Source organism: Lagopus leucura, unplaced genomic scaffold (genome assembly GCF_019238085.1).
Source record: "Lagopus leucura isolate 7727_CA_CO unplaced genomic scaffold, USGS_WTPT01 Super-Scaffold_100002, whole genome shotgun sequence".
In the NCBI taxonomy this organism is placed as follows: Eukaryota; Metazoa; Chordata; class Aves; order Galliformes; family Phasianidae; genus Lagopus; species Lagopus leucura.
In genome coordinates, this window is record NW_024962263.1 from 53,189,833 (window position 1) to 53,214,944 (window position 25,112).

General features: G+C 35.1%; 1 protein-coding gene across 1 annotated transcript in view; it reads left to right on the forward strand.

The window, feature by feature from the left end:
• The window catches only part of RP1 (RP1 axonemal microtubule associated), a 218,102-nt gene that overhangs the window by 36,476 nt on the left and 156,514 nt on the right, over positions 1–25,112 (forward strand). The window contains exons 4-6 of the mRNA XM_042869486.1: positions 10,668–11,088; positions 11,125–11,318; positions 12,618–12,793. Coding sequence (XP_042725420.1) covers positions 10,680–11,088; positions 11,125–11,318; positions 12,618–12,793 — 779 coding nt within the window. The 5' untranslated portion in view covers positions 10,668–10,679. The remainder of the gene's footprint in view (positions 1–10,667; positions 11,089–11,124; positions 11,319–12,617; positions 12,794–25,112) is intronic.

Genomic DNA, 25,112 nt, shown 5'->3' on the forward strand with positions numbered 1-25,112 from the left:
ACTGTTTGTGGATGAAGAACTTACTGAAGGATTGGGTCCAGAGAGTGGTGGTCAATGGCTCAGTGTCTGGATGGAGATCAGTGACAAGTGGTATCCCACGGGTGTCAACGCTGGGACCAGTACTTTTTAATATCTTAATCACTGATATTGACAGTGGGGTTGACTGCGCCCTCAGCAAGTTTGCTGATGACACCAAGCTGTAGGGTGCAGTAGATGCATGTGAGGGATGGGATGCCACCCAGAGGGACCTAGATGGGCTTGAGCAGGAGAACCTCATGAGATACAACAAAGTTAAGTGCAAGGTCTTGCATCTGGGTGGAGAGAACCCCCACTAACAAAGCAAGCCAAGGAATGAGAAGATTGATCTATGTAGAGTTTGTGTATTGCTGCAAGTAAGACAGTCAAATATAATTCTGTATTTTCCCTCACAGCGCTCCGTACCTGTATTTTCTCTGTACTTCTTCCTTATACCTGTGTTTAGCCAAGCTGAGTAAGCTAGACTCATTAAGGATACTGGCACAGGAATACAACACTAGAGTTGGTCAGCTTGTTTTCTTTGGGAATTCCTAGCTTTGAGTTGGATAAGTTGGCTTGAATCACGGTGAGTTGCAGTCTTCAGATTGGTATTCATATTTGATATTATTTCCATGGTTGACAAATAAATGGTATCTAAGCTCAGGTTTGGAGTTCTCTCTCACTATGGTGTGTTTGTAGTTGGGAAGTCTGTTGTAGAACTAGATGCTCTATGCAGGTCAGGCTTTATCTTATACAAAGCTTATACAGTACGAGTGTAGAGCTGCCTTGAAAGCTGACATGCATGCACTTAAATCCCTGCTCTAAATCAGACAGTGAACCAGCCCTTCAGAGTTGTAAAAGCGCTAGTAGCCAGAGGATGTGAGGAGGGTGACAGCTTGCTCCGGGGCTGTTGCAAGAGGTGGTCAGGTTTCTTCAGGCAAGATGGGCAAAACAGTGACAAGCTGTGCACTGCACCAAGGCTAAGATGTTAAGTGGCTTAGTGCTGTCAGAGCTGGTAAGGTTGTACATGTGCTCAGCAGCAGAGCTGTACTGTTAAAAATTCAGGAGCCTCAGCATCAGATCTGAGCAAGTGTTTGAAGATGTGAATTTTGATCAGAGTTTTACAGTGTTAGGAGGCAAACCTGAATAAAATGTCTAAGCCCTGTGTTTTTCCTTCTTGTCCTCAGTTTATGAACTTACACAATCTCTGAACTCCATCAAGGAAATAACACCAGAGCCTGGCAAAGGACTGTATGTTGTCCTCCAGAGGAACAACAGATCTGTCTCTCTCAGTTATTTGCGCTGATGGAGTTTCATGAGATTTCTTTAGTTGATGCTTCACAATGTCTCCATGAAATATGAAGGTTGACAAAGGTCTTTGCAGCCAATGTCAGATACACAAACTGAGGCACGCGGGGTTAATATTCAAGATAAAATGTTAAGAGCTTGGCCAGGGAACTCATGCTTAACCCTTTGCTTTGGCCATAATCTTTGAAAAATGCAGAGAATTATAATAATAAATTGATTGCTAATAAATGCACTGAAATAATAGAAGAGTATACAAGAGGAACATATTGTGAGCCTACGTTATCTTAATAAGTAAAAATTTCAATAAAACTTTACACATAGGAGTTTTCTAACCAGTTGGGGGAAAGGTCAATATTGAATGAACTGACAGCACTAATTAGACCTGCAGTTGAAATGTTACAATTCCTTGTGTGCTAAGGTTGTTTTTATTAATTTGATGAAAGAGCTGGGGTGGATCATGAAGGCTGGTGTTCAATGGAGAAAAAAAAAAATAAATGTAAGATAAGAAAACCAGGGACAGAAAAAAAGAAGAAAATTTTAGTCATGATTTATCGTGTTCAAAGAATTTTGCTACTGTGTAAGCATACACATATCAGTGCAAGAAATTATGTTGACATAAAATAAGTATAGCAAAATGTAGTCTGTGGTGGCCTTTTTCAGAGGCTTAACCTTAGAAAATACGCAGAGAGATGACCTATCCCTTTTCAGTTGTATGTTACAAAATCAAGGCAAAGTAGTTTGCTAAAATACAGAAAACTAAGTAGAGAATGTTTATACTCTTAGCTCTGAGACAAGATCCCCCGGGGAGGTGGTTGAGTCACCATCACTGCACGTGTTTAAAAACCATTTGGATGTGGTGCTCAGGGACACGATTTAGCAGTGAGTTGTTAGTGTTAGGGTAGTATGGTGATTAGGTTGCGGTTGGACTCCATGATCTTGAAGGTCTTTTCCAATCTGAGTTATTCTATAATTTTATGATTCTATGCACTGTCATAGACAAGCTTACAATTTGATTCTGTGATTCTAAGCCATATGCTCCAGAATGAAATTCTAGCCCACTAGAAGATGATGGGAGAATTTGCGCAGTCAGGCAAAAAATTTCCCATAGGAGGCTATTTTCTGAGCACAACCATTCAGATTTAGGTAAAATTTAGTGAGACTCGGTAGTCAAAATCCAGAACAGCTAATAGGAGTTCTCAGACCTTGAATTGCATTCCATCTAATCAGTTAGAATTCTATTAAGAGCAGGGTGCTGATTTCATTTTGATTTGTTTGCCTCCCCAGAGACACTTTTTTTTTTTCTATCTGCATTCACAGCTGTTGGTTATCAAATCTCTGTTGGAGAATTTAATGAATAAGAATCTGTAGGGATTAACCTGATAAGAAGTTCATGTATATCAAGCACTAAAATGCTGTTGTAATGCAGTAGCTTGAAATCTTATCAGTAGTAACATATTAATAATGGCACATTTTTTTGGAAGGCTTTACTGGAAAGGATGTAGAAAGGTTGGGCACACCACAGGGAACTTAACCTGGGCTTCTGTCTCCAATTCTCCAATGTGATAATTTCCTTTTTAGTTTGATAGCAGTTTTCTTGTTCCATACCTTTCTGAGCAGTCCAATTAAGAGAAAAAAAAAAAAAAAAAAAAAAAGTATAAGAGGTTGAAGGGACTTGGAAATATAAAGTGTATTATTGGCTTTTTCTTGGGGCGGGAGGTCAATCATAATAGTTTAAGTGGCGTAGCTACTGCCTTTTTTAATTGAGTGACTCACACTGGAATGATAAAAATACTCTGATGCTAAGTGTTGTTCCATATGGCTCAAGCTTAAACAAAGGATGTTATTCAAAGGCCATACGATTGCCAGTCAGGGAGGGCCACGGTGTACACAGTTCTGACCCTGCTCTGACTCAGGATAATCCTGCAAAAAGACTGCTTACATTTCTTAGCCTGGGATGCTGGTTATCTGCTAGGAAAAAAGAATATATCAGCAAGCGTGATAATGTAATTGCTAACAAATTTTTTTTTCTTGAACATCAGTTTCCTGCATATGGTTCTGATCTTGAGAAACAGTGAAGGCTTATAAAACAAAGCTTAAAATATTGGGTTATATTTAGGTGCTTGTACCATTTAATCAGTTTGGTTACTGAAGTCCTAAGATGAAAAGGAGTAATAAATAAAAGTCAGAAAGTGTAAGGATAAAAACATTTAAATTTATTTGGATGTCATACTTTCCTGGGCTGATCCAAAGAATTTTAGAGTTAGGAGTATTCTCTTGGCTTTGAAATTTTTCTCTTCAGCTTTAGTTCAGCCCAGGGATTATAGTCCATGTATTTGATTTCAATATTTGACCTGGACTTTTTTGATATACATCAAATGACTGCAGGCAAACTGCAGATGTGAGAACTTTAATTGGTCATCCCTGTGCTACTGTCTTGAGAACTCCCTTTGAAATAAGAAACTGCCACTGATACCTGTGGTAATTGGAGTAGGTCCTTTGTATGTGTTGATCTCGGTGTTCAGAAAGAACAAAGAAATAAATCCAAATGCTATTCACTTTCCTCTTGTTTCATTGAAAGGAAGAGCTGTAGTTAATGACTGCCTCCAAATGTCATCTCAGCTGCTAACCGGCAACACTTGGAATTGTGGTGATCTTCCTTGAGGTACACATAGCATAGTGTATTTTATTTCTTATTATTTATTTCCTGTGTCTGAATGTGTACTGTACTGCTTTTTAATAAATAAATTAGTCTTTGTTGCTGCACTGTGCCGTTAGTACTCTAATTGTCCGTGTTTCATTTGCATTAGGTCTTATTACTATTTTACCTGTTCCTCAAGTTTTGATTTAATCACTGAATTTGATTGCAACAGTTATCTCACAGAAGCAGTGAATTTCCCTTATAAATACTTGAAGAGCTTCCCATTTCTGTACAGTAACTTGAAGAAGTACACAATTAAGATCTGCTTAGGGGGTATACCTGTACATTTAAAATGCTTTAAGATGGCAGTATAGTCCATGGAGGATTTGGCTAAAATCCAAAGGCAGTGAGTCCCCATGGGTCTGCAATGCACCAAGAGAATTTCCAGCCCCTCAGTTGCCTGTGATTCTTTTTACTAAGTATACCTCAGATGGTGAGCTTGTGTTAGTCTGTACATCTACTATGACTGATTTAAGAGTATCATTTAATGGTATTGAGAAGGTACCTCAGAGCTAAGGAAAGAAGTTCAATAGCAAGATTTCAAATCCAGCAGAGTTTAATTATCAACTTTATAAACTGATTCTTAAAGAGTATATATACTAGCACTTGAGTTCATGTACTCAGATACAGTTCCTTATGCACAACTGTCTCTTGTCTTTATCTGTAATTTTTATGTTTGCAGTGAACAGTGAATCTATTCAGCACCACCTATTCAGTCATGTTGTGGAATAAGACAGCAACTCTTCGGCTGACATCAGTACTTTTGAGTTTATGTAAACTGTGACTTAAATAAGAACTAAAATGGCTTTTGTCATATGGATCAGAAGGGAGGCTATAGAAACAGCAGAAGAAATATGTTGTCATCATTTAGAAAATAATGAAATGAAATATAGGATTTAAAAAGTAACCATAAAAATGAAGAGCGGTATGTTCCTCTGGTGTGGATAGGGCAAAGTAGAGTCAATTAAGGAAAGAGGAGGAATAGCATATCCTCTTAAGATCACTTTCAAATTATGTTCCTACAGGATCCAGTTCCTAAGTTGAGAGACATTCTGTTTAAGTTTTGTTAATTAAATGTATTAGTTGACTAGGCTCCTTTCTAGTCACAAAAGGAAAACAAATAGTTGTAGAAGTTGATCTATTCTGCCCTAGAAAAGTGGAATGAATCGAACACCAGTGATGCGCCTTTCTCTACTGACAAACCAGAACAAACAACTCAAATAGTTACTAGTTGAAACTGAGGAACAAACTACCCTGTATTTGTGTAAATTGTATTTATATTTTAGTCCATAGATGATTTAGTTAAAATAAATTTTACGTACATCTACAACAAAATTCTGTAATCGTTAAACATTTCATAATGAAGGAAATAAATGTTTCTTAAAAAGTAGGAGCAAAATTGTAGCCTTACCAATGAAGCAAACTACTGACAAGTCAATAACTCCTATAAAATAGTAAGAGCAAGGGGGATATTGATGTTAGATGTAATGTTTAGTATCAGAACTGAGATCCAAAGGTGTTCTGGAGATTTGAAAGTGAAGAAGGCAACAACAACACAGAAAACTGCAATCCCAGTTGCAATTGCAATTTCTGTCACTGAGATCGTGTCTCATGTGGCCATATTTTGCATTATTACATTTTCAAGACTAATTTTGTATTCCCTGATTTTTGTTTACAAAATATGGAATGTATTTTCTCCAAATATTATGACCAAATTCTTTTCACATCATTTTAGTAGTTTCATGAATGCCAGTCAAGCTGCCTGTGTGTACAAATGAAAAGTGCTTTTGTGTGATTATTGTGAGTTACAGGACTGTGATAATCTGTGTTACCTCTAGTATAATTGGAATGGAAAGCAAGTCCTGTTAATGCTATTTTACTATAAAGTTGATGATTTCTTCTGGGTTTTTTTTTTTGTTTTTGTTTTTGTTTTTGTTTTTTCTAAGTGGAGTGTTTGTAGTACAAGAAGTGGATCTTTTAAGTCGCACATGTCTGAACATTTTTTGGTTTTTTTTTTTTTTTTTTTTTTGTGAGCCCTTTGAAACCTTATAAAGACTTACAGGGCTCTCATAGCATCAAATGGTAGCACTTATTTATTGTCCCCACCAGGCTCAAGATGTATCATTCTGTGGGTCTCAGATTCCAGTGGTGCTAGGAAGCAACTGATGCATTAGTAAGTTACGAAAAGCGGCATTGCATGCACTGGAAGGCTAAATGAGAGTAGCAATTATATTTTATATCACGCACTTCAAAGAGAAACAACTCAATGAAAAATTCCAAGAGTGTGATAAGATATCAGAAAGTTCCACAGCTTTGAATTCATGAACATTCGGGTGTTGTTTGTGCTGACAAATACATTTGCTAACCTGGCAGCCTGTGTAAGCTATTGGAGAAGAATTAGAAAAATAAAAACCAAAATACTGGCTGGAATATAAGCATCACATTCAGAAAGATATAGACAAGATCAGAGATATCAAGGACTTAAATAGCTATGTTAACATAACATTTAAGAAAGTGATGTTTATAGTCAAATCTCTTAATATTCGTTCCCTTATATCTTACAAAAATAGAACTGAATCAGCGTTTTAAAATTTATGGGTATTGAATTCTTTACTAAGTAAAACAGTTAAAAAGTAAAGTGTTTTTGTTACTGCTATACACTGTTAGTTTTGAGAGCTTGCTATAATCCTGATTAAGTAAAGAGATTATGATTAAGTAAACCAGATTATACATCTGGTAGTAATTAGATGGGACAGTTACCATCTGAGGACATAGTGTTTCCACTGGAAAGAGAAAAAAACCACCAACAGTCAGTGGTCTAACTAAATTACTTCTGATATATTTTCCCTTTATCTTCACAAATTATATCACCTACATTTATTACCATTGCATCACCTTTTTTCCAGTAAGTAGAACTGCAGAATGCCTCATAGAGGAGAAACACCATCAGACTGTGAAATACTTTGAGTATTGTGAAGAAAAAACAGCAACAACAACTGTGGGATCATTTTCAGAGTGATGTTTGAATAGAGAAAATATCAGAGAATCTTCATGGCAGAGATTGTCATCTTTACCAGATGATTGAGCAGAAGAAAGACTTAATGCCAAGAGACAGTTAATAGTTTCAAAAAGTTGTTGGTAGCAACACCATCTCTGAAAGCATTTAATATTTATATTATTACAAAATTTAATTTGGAGGGTAACTCTGTATAGATAAAAAGGTAGATCAGATGACCTATGTTATCTACGCCCATTTTTATTTTGTGGTTCTTTTGAGAGATTTAAGTGAAAAGCAAATTATATACGTGAAATATTTAAAAGAAAAATAAGGTTTAAAAATAATATAAGAGAACTTGCTGAATGAGTTGTTAGACAGTCTGCTCTGAACAATGGCTACCTAAGGTGAACCTAGTCTGGTGATTAACATTAGCCAAGATTAAGCAGATGGATTATGATGTCTTTTTGAGCTGCGCACGCTTGGAATAACACTGAGGATGTTCAGTTCATTTGCTATAGATAATCACACGTACAATTTATGAATCTCTGAAAAGAAACTAACTACAATTTTATTTACATAGGATGTGACAGTGGGTGAGTACAATGAAATTACGTGCAATAGTTGACAGCTATAAGGCAATGGATATATCCTTATAGTCTAGAATAAACTGTTCCTTTTAGTGTCTTTATTAAACTGAGCATTTTTGTGTAAAAACTTTGAAAGACTGATTTGGTTTGTGAGAATGCAGGCAATGAGATTCAGTTCTGAATTCTGTTCCAGTCTTTTGAAGAATCAAATTCTCAGTGTTGTAGTTATCTTAACAGACGTTGTGAATCATGTTAAGAACATTTAACTATAGATTAATTTCAGGAGAAAATGTGATAACCTGTAGAATGAAACAGCAATTTATACAATACGTTGATTATTAATTTGTTAAATATTTGGTATTTGTAAGTTATAAGATATTTGAAAGATGCATAAGAATTTTCCATGGCTAAAATTAATACTAGAATGTGTTCAGACGTGGTGTGCTATGCAGCCATCAGTTCCCTGTTTAAACTATCATTCATTCTATGGATAAAGAAGACTTCTTAGTTACTTTTGTACATTCAAATTATTTCATGTTATCAAATTCAAATTATTTCATGTTATTATATTCAAACCATGTATATGTTATTATTTTACTTTCTTTACTTTTCAGTCTAATAATTATTTCCATGTAAAATATATTGTGTTTCTATCCTAAATATTGATGCTTACATAACCAAATGTTTAACACCAGTACAAATATCCAGAACAACTTCTGAGATTCTAATTCAAAGGTGATTTTTATCAGCAGCCTCAGGAGAAAATCTACCTTAAAAAGCCTATTGTATGAATGAATATTTGTATTGTTCAATGAAATTTATTTCCATTTTTTATGAAGAGTGAGACATTGTACAAATTAGCTGAGAAGCTGAGTAGTTCCCTGGCTATTGAATGTCACAATGGTTTGCTGCAGATACCTGTTTGAACTACTTTAGCTAGCTGAAGTCATCTTGGTCAGTTGAATGGGGTAATTTGGCATGCAGATCACTGAAGAACATTTCTGCTGTTATTGATGTCCTTATAGTACATTTTCTGAGCAGAATAGGTTCACTTTGTAGCTAGCAATACAAGTGCCCTGGAAGAATTTCCTCTAGGAACATCACTAGGTATAAGAATGAGGCATGAGACTTAAAATGCCTGATCTAAATTGTGTCCCTAGGCTTAACACATCTGCCAAAACTTCTGTTTAGAACTGTAGTGAAAAATGCGGCAGCTAATGACTAGGTGTGTCAAAAATGCCAAGCAACTGTATCTCTCTATGATCTCAGTACAAATAGATCTCTGCCCTATCACTGCTCAAAAGCAGTTTTTCTAGCCATCATGGAGTGGCTTGTGTAACTTGCTGCTGCCAAGCTTGGAAATTTCTCCCTGCGTATTCCTTCCAGTTTTTGTTGTTGTTGTTTTGTTACTTTAAATGGAGATTTGATAACCTAAATATATGTGCATATGCGTACTTCATTCTGTACAGATCTGTTCTTTTTTTTTTTTTTTCAGTCATACTACTTAAAATGAATATGATTTGCCTCATATACAGTATATTAGAAGATGACGTTTTTTCCTGTACCCTGATCGTTGTCCAAAAAGAAAAAAAAAAAAAAACCTAACCAAACAAACATAATTTTTGTAGTGAGAGCAACATTTAAAAAGATATTAACTCTCCATAAAGGGAAATCACACAAACTGAAAACATTTTTTTTTCTTTGAAAAAGACTAAGAACATAGTAAGAGAAAATTTTGTCAAATCTGACTTTATTTGAACTTTATGTTGAGAATTGGCAACATTTTCTTATCAGTATTGAAATTGAAACATGTAGTAAATAGTAAAATATTTCAGAAGACTTTGCCATAGTTTTATTAAGAAAAAACACAGAGTAGCCAGAAGAGACTGTTCCATTAGTCAGTATGGCAGCTGCATCAAGGTGACACTGTCAAAGAATTTATTTTCTATTATTTTGATTATTAATATTCCCTGAGGCTGCTACACAGCTTTTTAGTAGAACTGTGCTGAAATTCCTTCTTCGAGGCTGATTAGATGACTAGTCATATCTATCCTACATTCTAGACAAGGTAAACTAATCATTCAGATAAAGCAATTTTATTCAATTAAAGGATTCCAGTTAAGGTATCTGTATGTAGGTCAGATTCACAGGGAACACTTGTGGTGAGAGTGGTCCGCTCTCAAGCATGAAAACTATCTATAAATTCATCAGAAACAATCTGGCATCTATTTAAAAGACCAGTATTTAAGTTTATCACTTACTGAAAACTGTTACTTCTGCTGAAGAATACCTAAGGTTGTTGTGTCTTCATAAGGACTTTAAAGACTTCTGTCTTTACAAATAAATATGATTTTTAATGTTTTTCAATTAGTTTAAAATATCAAAGTGATTTATTATGAAATATAAGACACCATAGAAAAGCAAATGATCTGTCGATTTATGACGTACCATAACTTTAAAACATGCTTTGGGCCTAATTCTCATATAATTTACAATGTAGTAAACCAGAAATCATTTCTCTGAATCCAATGGATTTGCCTTGGTGTAAAACTAACATATGAGATCAGAATAAATTGTATTGTTTCAGTTTTGTTATTTTGTACTGAATATGGACTGAGCCAAGGCACAAATTGCTCTCTTTTCATAAAGATTTTACTAATGTATTAAATCTGAAATGCTGTCATTAGCTTCTTTCTCAAGAAAGAAAACATCTACTTATCATTCCAGACTGACAAAGTGCCTTCTTCTAAGGAAAGGTCTCTTGTACCAAAACAAGAGATTTGAAATTACATTGGAGAGTGCTTGGGAATACTTACAAGTGGAGCTATGCTAACTTAATCTGACAGTACTGGAGTCTTTGTGGAATTTAGAGATAACAGCTTGGATCCATTTAAATCCAATGATTTTTGGCATAACTAGCTGCTGTTCCTTTCTTATAAATTCTCTGGATTTTTTTTTTTTCTAAAATTAAGACTGTATTATTGCTAATTGTAAGAAAACTTTCATATTCATCTCTCTCTTTTTTTTTCTTTTTTCTTTTTTCTTTTTTTTTTTTTCCCAGAGTGCTGCCAAAATGAGTGAATCTCTTTCAAGCAGTTACTCCGTGAATCAGCCAAACTCCTCTGAGAGTGAACAGAGTTTATCTACACGCCATTTCAATGTTACTGAACCTGTAGTGGCCAAAAGGATCTGTTTTTATAAAAGTGGAGATCCTCAGTTTAATGGAATCAAAATGGTCATTAACAACCGGTCTTACAAAACATTTGATGCCTTGCTGGATAGCTTATCTAAACGGGTCCCGTTACCTTTTGGAGTAAGGAATATCAGTACGCCAAAAGGGAGACACAGCATCACCAGTCTGGAGGATCTTGAAGATGGAAAATCTTATATTTGCTCCCATCAGAGGAAAATGAAGCCTATCAACCTAGAACGGGCTAGCAGAAAGCCACTGCCCTGGCAGATCAGTAGGCCTGTCAGTGCTCGTCGTCGAGCTGTGCAATTAGCAAAGGAGAATGAAGATGGATTTGGCCATCAAGAAAGCACAATAACAACTCCCAGAAAGATGCTTGTTTTCAAAAATGGAGATGTAAGACTCAGACGCACCATAGTTCTGGGAAAGAAAAATACACAAACCTTTGAGGCCTTTCTGGATTACATGAGTGAATTAATGCAGTATCCAGTTGCAAAACTTTATACCACTGATGGCAGAAAGGTGAGAATGAAAATGAGCACTGATGATTGCTTTATGTTTGCTTCTAGAATATTTTTTAGAAAACAGATGATTACATCACTTGGGACCCTGACATAGTGTAGTCTAATGTGCTGAATTTCAGCTGTCTTCCCTCTGTAAGGCTACTAGCTTGGAGGAAATAATTGCATACAAATCTTGTAATCGGAGAGAAGCAAGCAGGAACATTGTATTTCAAGTCATCAAGAAAAGTAACTTTTCTTTTTCTTTCTTAAGCCTCTTCCAGTTATAATCTCAGTTATATATAGAAATATATATATTGTGCCTAATTACACAGATACTTCCCTTAGTATTTATGCAATTTTTCTGTTTTTAAATGTTTTATAAATACTGTAGGCAGTATCTGATAGACATAGATATTTTATTGTTACACAAATGGGGAGTGGTTTGCTAGTAATTACTTGAAATTAGGAGATCTTATTTTCTTCAGTTCCTGAACAACAGACCAAGTTTTGTACCTTAAGCCAAGAAGTTGCAGCAATAACAATTCTGGTTTTCATTTCACACACTGTTCTATACAACTTCATTTCAGTATTTAACAACAGAGGGGACTTGTGGTTGTACCTGAAGACCTGAATCTGGGAAGGGAATTCCATGCAGAGTGTCTGTTGAGGGCAAATCTTCGATTAAATTCTACATTAGGTTGGGAAACTCTCCATATGTCTGAGAAGTGCAGTTTACAAGCCTCATTTTGCAGTATATCTTGGAATATAAATTCAAAGATTTTAGACAGCCCCTGAACAACTTAATCTGAAGTTAGACCTTGTTTGAGCTGCGAGTTACACTAGATGATATCCAGAGGTCTTTTCCAACAGAAATTGTTCTAGGATTCTGTCCCGTTCCTCTGCTGTGGTACATATGAAGTATGTAGTCTGTGTAGTTTGTGATGTAGTCTGAATTTTCCATTTCTTCCTCTGTGTTCATATGTATACCTACCTACAAATGCACATTCTTTTTCCATGGCTGTATATTATAAGGAAATTTTTATCTGTATCCAAGTCTTCTTAAACTCTTTTTCTAGTATACTTATATAACAAGACATACCCTCAGAGAGAGAAATTTCCATATAGGAATTGAAAAATTAATTCTGCTCTGTGTTACATATTTAATAGCCAGCTGTAAAATAATGTAGAGACTAAGAAGTGAAGATATTAAAGCATGAAAAAGATAAATCTCTTACATTATTTTTTGTGGTTGCTGAGATGGAGAAATTAATGTTATGGTGGTGTTTTGTTTTTTTTTTTTCCTTTTTTTTTTTTGCAGGTTCCTAATCTTCAGGCCCTGATATTGTGCTCTGGAGCTGTAGTTGCAGCAGGGAGAGAGCCTTTTAAACCAAGTAATTATGAATCTCTTGGGTATTCACGGCCTGCCAGATTACTTGGAATTGCAAATCGTGTGTACCCCAAAGCAAATTTGAAGTCAGAAAGTGAAAACAGTAAGTTCTTTGAATTAATTTATATTTTACTAATTGGTTCATCTCTCGCAGCATAAGATATAAACCATGACAATCTTACTGGGATCAAGGATATTCAAAAAGACCAAGTGAAACTGTTTATTTTTGTTCTAAATCATCTGTAGGAATTAGAAAGATAAAATTAAGTTTTTTTAAAGTTAATTTTCCTTTTAAAATATGAGTTTCTGCTAAAAACTGAGTATGCATATTTTCTCTCAAACTGGCTGATTTAGAACAAGGATTCAAATAAAGATGTATATTATATTTCAATGAACTTGATTGTTATTGTTATGTTAATGCACTTAATTTTCTTTCTTTTTTGGGGGGGAGGGGTATTACATTTAATAATAGCAGAGGTAAAAGAGACCCCAAAGGTTACTTCAGAATCCTTAACTAGCTAAATTGATTGAGAAAAACTTTTGTGCAGTTTTCAAAATTTAGCAAACGGGAATTTGGCTTGTTATCTTGACTTTCACATTTTCCTATGTCACATAGTCAGCATAGACATGAAATTCATTATAACACTCATCCACTTACAAACTCAAACTCTTTTTGTGAAGCCTACAGAGATTTTCACTCTTTCCTATATCCTCATACCCGTGATATATGCTTTTCTTTTGACTACTCAAGTAATTGTGCCACTGAGAAATTTCAGTGAATGTGAGATTGCTAGATTAAGAATATGAAGAGAAGCCAGGCCAGCTGAAAAGCCTTAGGCTATGGGGAGCAAAATGATGCAACAGTAGGACTTTAGGACATGCATGAATCCTTAGCCTTAGAGTATGCTGTAGGCAGAAGTGCTGTCTCAGAAGTTGTTTAATCCAGAGGTACTTCACTCTCATGATATAGTTGTATGCTGTACTGTAAAGCTCGGGGTATGCTGTAATTGTTTCTATACTGAGATTTTTTCCATGGCAACTTCACTGTGTAATGGAGCATCCTGCTGTATAAGAAACTGAGCTTCCATTTACTTGAAGAGATTTATTCCGTATCCCTCACAGTCTGTAATGTATCTACCAAGCTATTCATTTCAGTTTTTCTCAGTCTTCGCAGCCTTTGTGTTCTTGACTTTCATAGCTTGAGAGCTGTTTGCAAGGCATCAGTAATGAGTCAAAGGAAAATGAATTGGAACATTTTGTGAATGAAAATTCTGGAGTTCAAAATTCCTATTGAAATTCTGCTTTGAGTCAGAAATCCAGGCTTGAAATGATGTTTAAAAAAAAAAAAAGTGAATAGTTGAGAATATGATAAACTTTGTCTAATCCTTAGTTAACAGCAATAAGAGAGAAAAAATAGTCAGAGATTCTTTAACTGAGACAAAAAACAACAAAAAAACTCATATTCCATGCAGTGATTATCACATTAATGATAATGTCTGAATTATTAAATTTTTTGAAAATAGAGGTCGAGATTTTACTTTGGAAAACACTGGGTTTGGTCCTTGTTAGAGGAATTAGTAAAAATTTTTATTTCTGATTCATGGGAAAGTATATGAATGGGAAACTCACAACACATTTATCCTGAAATTATAGGCACCTGTCTGTATCAGTAATATCTCAATCATTAAGGTCTTTATATAAAACCGTTCTTTATTCACACAAACAAAAAAATTCAAGAAATATAGTTAATATTACTTGTGTTAAAATACCTTCCTACAAGAAAGGCAGTTCTATTAAATGAAGGCTTCTATAACTTTAGATGTAGATGTCTTTGTGTGAATATTCACGCGCTGTTTCACTCACACAGGAGGAACTGCTTGAAAGACAGCAAATTTGTTTTTTTATCTCAAGTTCTTTATCTCTCACCTTGTCATGGTTACAACAAGAAGTGAGATGAGATGAGATGTGCTTTTTTAAAAAGCCAAGTTATTACAGATTAATCAAATTATATTTTAGGAGCATTTAATGTGCATGCAAGATCATGTTGGCTTATGCTCGTAACTTACTGAAGTCTAGCAGTATGCTCATTGGCTTGACTGGGTTTTAAGCTATCATCTAGTGTGCTGTAGCATAAAATGCATCTCAGAATGTCCTGATTTAAACTCAGATTTTATAAGCTGTTCAAATGCTTCAAAAATGGAGATTACTTCTCCACAGAAGGTCAGTCTTGGGGACTGAATCTGAAACATTTAGTCCCGGATGTCAATAATGCTGCTCATAGTAATGACTCATATCTTGCAGATTATTGAATTAAGAGATGTATTTACATATTGACTGGCACATTTTAGCACTCACTGTTAGGACTAACAGGAGATGATATGCAAGTGATTGTTAAGGAAAAAATATAATGGAAAATATAATAAAAAATATAAAGTTAGCTTAAAGCTCCAACAAATGCAGGCTTATGAAACTCTTGAAAAGTTCTGTCATGGTTCTATGTTTTTTTTTTTTTGTTTGTTTTTGTTTTTGGGTTTCAGTATTCCACATCAAAACATCATGTAGTGTACGGGGCATTAAAGTGTCACTGCCCCAATCCCAGGTACCTATCCCTGTACATTACAGCAGTCACGGGATCTGACCCTTCCGGGTGGGGGGGGCGCTCTCTTGCTGCCTGGCAGTGGGTGCTGGAGGGTGCTTTCCTAGCCGTTCCAAGCTTTTCAGGTTTGAATCGGTCCCGGGAACTCTCTCTCTCTCATCTTGTCTGATTTATTAATCTCAATTTCAATTAAATTGTACATATTGTGTTATTTTGTATTCCAATATTATAGTAAAATAAGTTTTCCTCCATAGATTGTTGCTGCTGCTCTTTTCCTCCCTTCCTTCCTTCCCGTTTTTTGTGGGACTGGGGTGGGGGGGAGAGGGCAGAGGCCTGTCGCTCCTGTCACGGACATAGATTGATCTAGTCAACTCCGTGACAAGTTCAAGGTAACCTCATCTCCCAGATGAGTACACAATGAGAACATATATTACATTTTCAGGCTTTGGAGCTTGAAGTAGAAATATAGCTCTGGCATTTCAGTGTCTATTAAAAAAAAAATGGAAGAGAAAAAGTAGTTAAAACCTCAATATTTTATTTAAAATTTGTTGCATTTTGCTCTCTAAGAATTTCTGGAAGTCAATAGCAAACTTTTTAATGCTTTTTCTCTTTCTAATACACTAGGAAATAAACTTTATTAAATTCCTTTGTACTAATTTTTCTCATTTCTTCTTCTCTCTCTTTGTTTTTTCCGTTGCTGCCTGTCTATTGTCTGACCATCTGGATCCTTATCCATCGTATCTGTCTGCTCTACTCTCCATCTACTGAATGAACTTGGGTTCTTTAAATGTAATTGTTGGTAGCGAGAGCTGAAGTGATGTCTAGCTCAAGATCTCAAATATTCTCCGTTTCTTCTGGTAAAGGGTCCAGCAATGATAACAATTTAAATGATAACAACTCAGATTCTTCCTATCTTCCTGACAATCATAAAGGCATAGGAGGAAATCAGATAGTTAATGGGGAAGACTTATCTGTGGCACAGTTTGAAGATGACATTGAGAAGTCTGTTCACCTTAATCAAGATGGCAGTATGACAGTGGAAATGAAAGTTCGATTCAAAATTAAGGAGGAAGAAACTATTAAATGGACAACCACTGTAAGTCGTGCTGGCTTTCCTGATGAAAAAAATGCCACCATTTGCAATTCTGTGATGAGTGCAGAAGACTGCTTATCCAGTGTAAATGTACCAGAATGTATAAAACAAAAGGATGCTCCATTTTTGGACAGCTACGGTAAAGAACAAGAGTCATTAAAGCAACTGCACACAGAAGTCTCAGATAAAGAATCAGAGTCTGATTTAAAAATGGATGTTTATAATATCTGTCAGAGGAACAATTCTGCTGATCTAGATGTAAGCAACGTTCCTGAGGAAAATATCAGACCTCATTTTTATAGGCCTCCCACCCCTGGGCCAAGACGTGTTAGAAAAAAGAAAGCAGTAGTTGAAAGTGTCACCGTAGTTTCTGATAAAGAGGTTCAGGAGAAAACAATGGGACAGTTTTCCTACAGTGAGGAAATACAGAATGGAGAAAATACATCTGAGTATTGTATGGTAGCACAATCAAGCACAAAAAAATCAAGTGTCAGTAATCCAAAGATTAGTGAGATGAGTGACAATGATTTATTAAAACTTTCTTCAGAGAATAAAAAAGAAGAAATGCTTTTCAATGTAAGGCACAAAAGTCATGATTTAATCAGGACCACAGATAAGGAGATATTAGATGTATCAGATGAGCCTGAATTGGTACAGAATGTATTAGAGAAATCAGTTATGGAAAAAGGTACATATAGTAGTTTAGTATCAACCTGTAAAGCCAACATTAGTGATTTTATGCCATCATCAAAAATATGCAAGGCAGCCAGGCCAGTTTCAGCAGACCATATTCATGAGTTATGTGATATAAAACAAATAAGAAGATCTCTCAGCTCTTACATTAAATATTCAGAATTTTCTCAGTCAGAAAATGAAAAAATAAAATGCAAGACTTCTGATTTATTAACTTTTTCTCAAGATTCTTTGCATTCAGCCTGTCATCATAATCAGATGGAGATGGTGGCACCTCCATGTAGTAAAGCACCTACTGAGAAAATAAATCCAACAACTGGATTCTTTTCTACTGTTAATGAAACTGAGAATCAAATCAATGTCTGGTCTGAATCTGTGATGGCATCACATCTGACTGGTGAAAGCCAATCTGCATCTTCTCTCACCAACAAGAAGAAGAAGAAGAGAAAATCCTTGTCCAATTTTCTAGAGCAGAAGATATATGAAAATCAAAAAGATACAGAATTTTCAGGGATAATTAGAAGTGAGGGAATGCTTATCACAAGCAAAACAACAACTATAGATAGCTGTTCTGACATGCTTCAGAAAAATAGAAATAGATTACTTGTAAAAAACAATGACGGATCTGCCAATTCAGACAAAAGCAAACATCCTGAAGATGAGATATATCACCCTGATTCAGCGGAAAATGGAATATCATCATCTAACAAGAATCCAAGAGCTAATAGACAGTTGACTGAGGTAAAATTGAAGTCAGGCAAAAAAAGTAGTTCCCTTTTATCTGCAAAAAGTGAAGATGGCGAAATGTCAGTTGATTCAAGAACTGAAACTGAAAACAGCCAGGATGAATTGAGTCCTGCAAAAGAAGGCAAACATCTCACAGCTAATTTCTTTGAACAGACACCTAACTCAGCAACAATATCAAATCTGTTGTCAGAAGTGCCTATGGATCATAATGTAGAAAAAGAAAAGGAGAATGTTTTAGAAAATTTAGCATCAAAGAAAGAGAAAAAACAAAAGAAGAAGAAAAATCTAAGTAAAAATAAAAATAAATTAAGCATGTCAGACAGTGCTATCACACTAGAGGCTCTGAAACAGGAGTATTTTAAAGAGGATGTTGTTGAGCATTCACTTGGAAACTATGTCCAAAGTTGGCTGAAAAACCTGTCACCAAATGCTGTCTTGCCACCCATAAACAAAAAAGATGGGAATGTAAACAATGGTGACGACTGTCAATTTTCTAAAGAAAAGATTGGTGCTTTTATAGATCAAGAAGATGGATATATTACCGATGAAGTACGTATGATTGGAAAGAAACACCTGTTTGAACATAATCTAACTAAGAAACAACTAAAGCCTCTTTTTGAATTGGGAACTGTAGAAGAGTCAGCCAAACAGTCAAGTGGAAAGCAAACTGACTCTTTGACTCATGATAACACAACATTAGTAGAAGAAGCCAAGTATTTACTACAGTCAGAACTTCATCATGCTAGTAAACTACACTTGTTTCATGAAACACATGTCAATAAAAAGGTGTCAGAAGGTAATATTCAAGACATCAATCTATGTCAGAGAAAACGATCTGAAGTTGCTGTTCAAGTTGATTGTACAATTGGCAATGAGAAAATTGGAACAGATGTTCAGAATAATTGCATGTCTAGTATTTTGCTTCATGAGTTGCAGTCAACTTTGCTTGGTCTCCAGAAAGAACACAGTGGATGTATAGAAAAAACATGCAATCTTCCAGATCTTTCTCTGCCAGTTTTTGGTTCTTCCTCCAACCTCCTCCTAGCATGGCTACTAATACTGAGTCTGAGAGAGAATTTGATTGGCACCATCAAAGATGATATTCAAAAAGCTACCTGTAGCTGTTCTGAAATCTTAACGCAACTGCAATTCTTGAAACAAGCAACAGTCTTAGAAAAAGTTGATGAACTGAAGGCTGCTTTCTCCCATTTTCAACAGATAATCCCAACAATCCCAATCTCCCAACAATCAACAGATAATAACTTACTACACGCTGGGAAGGAACAAAGAAAGCAGGATGTCACATGTTGCCATGAAAATATGCCTATATCTGAAATTCATAATGTTATACATTTGCATGAAGATGAAAAATCAGATAAACCTTGTATTGCAAAGGACAGTTTGTATACTGAAGAAGTGTTAAAATTGTCTGGTGATTTAGAAAGCTGTCCTGATATACAGGAAGAGGTTTGTAGAGCAACAGAGGTTTCAGAATTGAGTGCTCCCAGAACAGAGCTAGATGATCAATATGCCAATACTAATTCAACTGAACATAGCCTTCCATCAGCTATAGAGCTACCTGAAGCAAATGAAGAAATGGCTTATAGCCTGCATAAAAAACATCAAGATAACACTGATGCATCATTCATTAACGAAGGGTCAGATACTTCAATAGAACCTAATTCAACAGTTCACAGTGCAACTTCTAATGATAAAAGTTTTGTTTCAGATAAGGATATGTCTGAGATAGAATGTGATGAAGATATTACTCATATTACTACTGATAACAGGGAAGATGAGATAGTTGATCCAAATTTGAATGATGAAAAAGCAAATAACCAACTTAAACAAGGTGCTGATACCCATGTAGAATATAGTTACAAGGATTATTCTGTACAGGAAGGGAAGGAAGACACAGAAATTTGTGAAGAAACCTCTGAGAGGTTATCTACAAACTCTCCATTATCTTTTTGTTATGAATCCAAGCAAATTACAGAATATGATATGAGTGAAGGAGAACAGAAATTGCAAGTAGAAGAACAGGAGAGTAGAACATGTTCAGAACCTTCTCAATTAAAAAAATGTTTAAAAAGCCCTGCTACTTCAGACTGGTCAGATTACAGACCAGATACTGAAGAGAGCGATTATAACATTAGAGCATCCAGTGATTTGACCAATGAAAGTGGGGACGAAGCAATACTTGAAAAACTTTATAATACTGGCTACGTACAAAGAACTATTGAACGACTTTATGGTAAGACAGAAGCTTCATTTAAGCCTGACTTTCAGAAAGGATATCCTTATATGTCCAAAGTACTACAGAAAGATACTGAAGAATTCCACTCTGCAATGGTAACAAAAAACACTATTTTTTTCCAAGAGCCCAGGCTTCTTTCTGCAGATAATTTTTCACATTCTTTGCTGCAATCACAAGAATTTCCAGAAATCATTAACAAAGATGATACTGTATGGAAAAGAGAAAATATTTCTTCACCAACAGAAAAACCTACTTTTAATGGAGAAGAGACAAATTCTGCTGATAACTATTCAGGAGAATTTCCGAAGAAACATTGTCACTCTAGTACACGTTCTAAAGAAGATGAAGGAGTATTGATTGATAAAGGCAAATGGCTTCTCAAAGAAAATCATTTGATAAGAAGATCGCCGCCTGAGCAGACTGGTATGTATGCCAATTTGGATACAACATCAACAGACACAGTACTTGATACTAATGGTGATGATGCTCCATACTCACATTTTGGCAATCTGAATCAGTACCCAATCCTCAATGAAATCTCTTCTTCTGAGCTTGAAGACATGGCAAGACCCTCTAAAAATTTTTGCAACTACTTCAATATACCTCACAGCAGTGATTCAGACCCTTTACAAGATGACTTATGTGCAAAAAGCAAACCTACCTTCAGTGGTAAAACCACTTCTCCTCCTGTAGGAAACAAAGGAAAGATCAAACCTTCAGCCACAGAGGTTGATACCAATTTTCCAGCTTTTGCATCTGTAGAATTTAGATTGCCTGATAACAAGGTGCATCCATTGGAGCAGCCTTTGAATGATGAACCCATACAATCTCAGCCAACTGATGATAGCAATGCTAACAGAAGTGCTCTTCAGGAAGAAGATTCTCTGGATAAGCTCCATGCTATATGTGGCCAACATTGTCCAATACTGATGGTGATGGTAACACCAGTTAATGAGGAACAAAGAGGATATGCTTACCAAAAAGCATCTGATATTGAGAACCAGCTAGGTCTATGTTTGACCAAAAATATTCAACATTTGCAATGGTCAGGCAAAAATTCAGTAACAAATGAAAATAACTGTGTGAACCTGAAGAACAACTTAATCAATAAGATTGCCAATAGTATTTTTAATAGGTTTAATGCTAGTAATGCCCTAGATTTTATTAGTAACATCAGGATACTGTCATCTTCAACTCTGAAAAATGAGATAAATTTAGAGATGTTAGATAGCATAGGGGATGTGAAAGCAAAGCCTGTGGTAATTAGCAATTGTCAAAACAGTGTATCCAAGCACATACCCAGTAATTGTACTGTAGGCACAAATAATGAGCCATCCAATACAAAACCAATAATGTGCCAAGCATTAAAGATAAACAGAAATTATATTGTTGGAGAAAAATTGTCTCCCACATTAGAGGATCCAGTAGAAACTTGTCAATCTGAAATATTTCTGAAATGTGACACTCCTTTAAATAATATTGAACATAATACCTCTGAAAATATAAAAAATGAAAATGCCTTTCCTACAGAAGATGAAGAAGAAAAGGAGGAAAAAGTTTGCATTTGTGCAATTGAGAATGGATGCAGCAAATGTAAGATGCGTAATAGTGATCTTGGAAGTTCTGTAACATCAGATCAATGACAATGTCTTCCTTAAAAATATTCAGAAATTGAACCACTAAATGTCACATCCAATGAAACTCCCAGTAAGAATACACACAAATAAATATGAATCACAATTGTGTACAATTGCTGAAATACAGGTCATTATTTAGATTTTTTTTTTGTGGGGAACATTATAGAAAATAAAAAGAAACTGTTCTATGATGATTTCTTGGTTAAAAAACTTACTTCCCCTAAATGTTGCCTGTATTAGTAGTATACCAACCTCTTTAGAGAAACAACTACTGCTTGTTTCAACAATTACAACAAAACAACAATTACTGCAGCAAAGAGTTAACATTTTAAATGTCGTCTTAAGTTTTAAATAAGATGTCTGTATTTCGTGAAATTTGAGAAATGGTTTGATAATTATCATTCAGTATAAATGCTTAGTCCAGAACTAAATCAACTGTAATGTTTACTTTGAAAAGAAAAGTAGGAAATACTTTTCAAATACTGTATGTATTGCAATGAAAAGTAGGAATTAGTAGTCATATTAGTTTTATATAGACAAATGTTATCAAACAGCTATTTCAGTTTTTAAAGCCAAATTCAGAGTAATTAGGTGAATAAAGAAGTGTTTCAGTCTATTTATAGGAAGGTCCAGACTCCAAGTGAAATTTGCCTCTTTTATCCTATCTAGTAGGATACTAGAAGAGGATCATACCTACTCACTACATAGGATTGCACAAGAACTGTGAAAGGGAAATTGTGCATCAATGGACTTCTTGATTGCCATTGCCATATTCCCTTCAGAGGCAGCATCACTTACTCCTAAAGCTGTTCTACGTACTTTACAAGTGTTAACTGTGTGTTCTTTTTTTTTTAACCTCTGTATTATGTTATCTATTATGTCGTCGTGTTTTTTTCTTCTTTCTATAAATATGAAGTACTATGAGAATCTTTGGAATATTTAATGTTATTGTTCATATTATTAATAATACTTAATATGTTTAAGAGTCAATCTGTTATCAAATTATTTTAGATACTTGTTTACAGTATTTCTTAATATCCTGTGTATGTAGTATGCATTTATATGTGGTTTACAGTTTTCAGTAAGTGATATTAAATATAAAATTGGAAAAAATATATATATATTGTGATTTGTAAGAGTATTTCATTCTTATTTGTTTTTGCTTTAATTTTCTTAGACTTTAATACTTAATACTGCGCATTTAATAAATGTCAATACAGTTGGAGGCACACCTGAAGAAGGAAGGTGCTATTTGTTCAGTTAGAGAATGTTCATTTGGTATTCTGTATTCTTGGGGGCTGTGACTGGACCAACTGGCCGGTCTATGCTGCCACATACTGGGCTATGGTCATTCGGTTATCCAGACTGAGGACCTAACCAAAGCCTGACACAAACACCTTTTGGCTCACGGGCCTTGATTGTCTCCCTTTGGCAAACAGGGCACAGGGAGGAGAAGCAGAATCAGGATCTGGAGCAAAAGGGGTTTGCAGCACAGGCAGGGAAACAAATAGCTCTTCAGTTCTTGTTAGGAGTCTAGTGGCAGGTATATTTCCTCATAAATAGCTGATACGTTTCTGTCTTTTGAAGCAGTATTATATACTTGTAATAAGCGAACGTTACAACCCTGATGCAATGTTGTGATATTGACTAGCAAATTACATGCCAAGCAGCTGTGTGTTTATCTGATTACACTGACTGTGATTCTGAGTCTCCACACTTCTGGGTATATTCATTGGCATGTTTTAGACCCGCTTCCAAACGGAGAGTCTCAGTGGTATTTTTTCATCCTTTTAGATATTAGTGCAGAAATAAAACCTGTGGATGGAAAAAATAACGCTTAAAATCACTCAAATCTGACTAAATGCCATATGAGGCATAGGTTACATAGGCAGTTTTATACATGACTCCATCACTTGCAGTTTTTATGCTGGATTCACTGCACTTATGTGGCATTCATAACACCTTAATTTATTCTGATGTTCCAGAGCCTTTAATCAGATGCTTATTGCAGTGTTACTGAGCAAGCCAAGCACTCAGGTGAGATGTGGGCATGGCCTTCAGTTACAGTCAAGAGAGACCACAGCAAGTGGTAAAATTATTGTTATACTCGCTGAAGATATCTTCATTTCTGTACATTAATCAGAAGAGAAGGAATAAAATGGTCAGCTCAGAGCAGGACAAAAGGTTCACAGAGATGTTCTATAGGGCTTATATATTCATTAATGATTCAGGGAAGGTCTAGAATATTAAGTAGCTGAGATATGCTGAGAAAATAAAATTGCTTTTATTAGGTAAGATTGGAGAAGACTGAAGAGAGACCTTCAAGATTCTGGTGTCAAGAAGTAAGTGATTAAAAGAGGGAAAAACACCATGAGGAGTAATACTTATATATAGGAGGAACTACTTATATATAGCTAAATTCAGTAAATTAACTGCAAAAGCCATAGAGAATCTTTCTGAATGAGTTAGGATGTAATATACTTGGAAGTGACAAGCATATCAAATAATGTTTTAAGAAAAGAATAGAAGAAAATTCAGCAGGCTTTACAGCCTTTAAAGGCTTTATAGAGATTATGTCATTCTTCTGGAATAAAGCAGTTTTTGTCTTGCTGTTATTAAAAAGAGAAATATCAGATATCTCTTGTCTTTTCCTTCTACATAAGACATCTCTCAATTTTCTCTAATCATAATATTTGTCTTTCCTGGGAGCTATTCTAGTTTCAATTTTAATTATTTATTTATTATTATCATTTTGAATGGCATTGCCAGAATTTATTGTAGTATTTAGAAGATTGTATCTCTGAACTCTTGGACACCGATCAGAAGTTTCCTCTATTTAAAAATCTTTCTCCTGGTGCATTTTATAGTCAAGTTGATGCAACATAGTGATTTGCTCTCTCTCTCTCTCTTTTTATTTTTTCCTAATTGATAAATTTACTGTTCATAACATTGTGCCTTAATTGTATTTTTAAAACACATTTCCTTACATTTTATGCTGTTGTATGTTCCTTGTAAAACTCTGGATTTTCTTATCCTCTAACCATATTACAGAAGTTATGCTATGGAGAATATCGATGAAAATATGAAGTCCAGATAATTCTGAGCATAGATTCCTGAGTAATTTACTAGTATCCCTATAAATGAGTACCTCCCATTTCAGTACAACTTTATAATCTCCCATTTAGTTAGTTAGTTAGTTAGTTACTCTGCCTTCTTGCACATTTCCATTTTAGAATACTAATTTCTCTTACACTATTCAGACATTTTAGAACTATTGTAATTTTTCTTGTATACAAAGATGAATTATTTTGTCTCTTGTGGCATCTTTGATCTAAATTGAAGAGACATGGATTGAATGCGTGGATCACTTAGCGATTAAGGAATTGGCTGGATGGTAGAACTT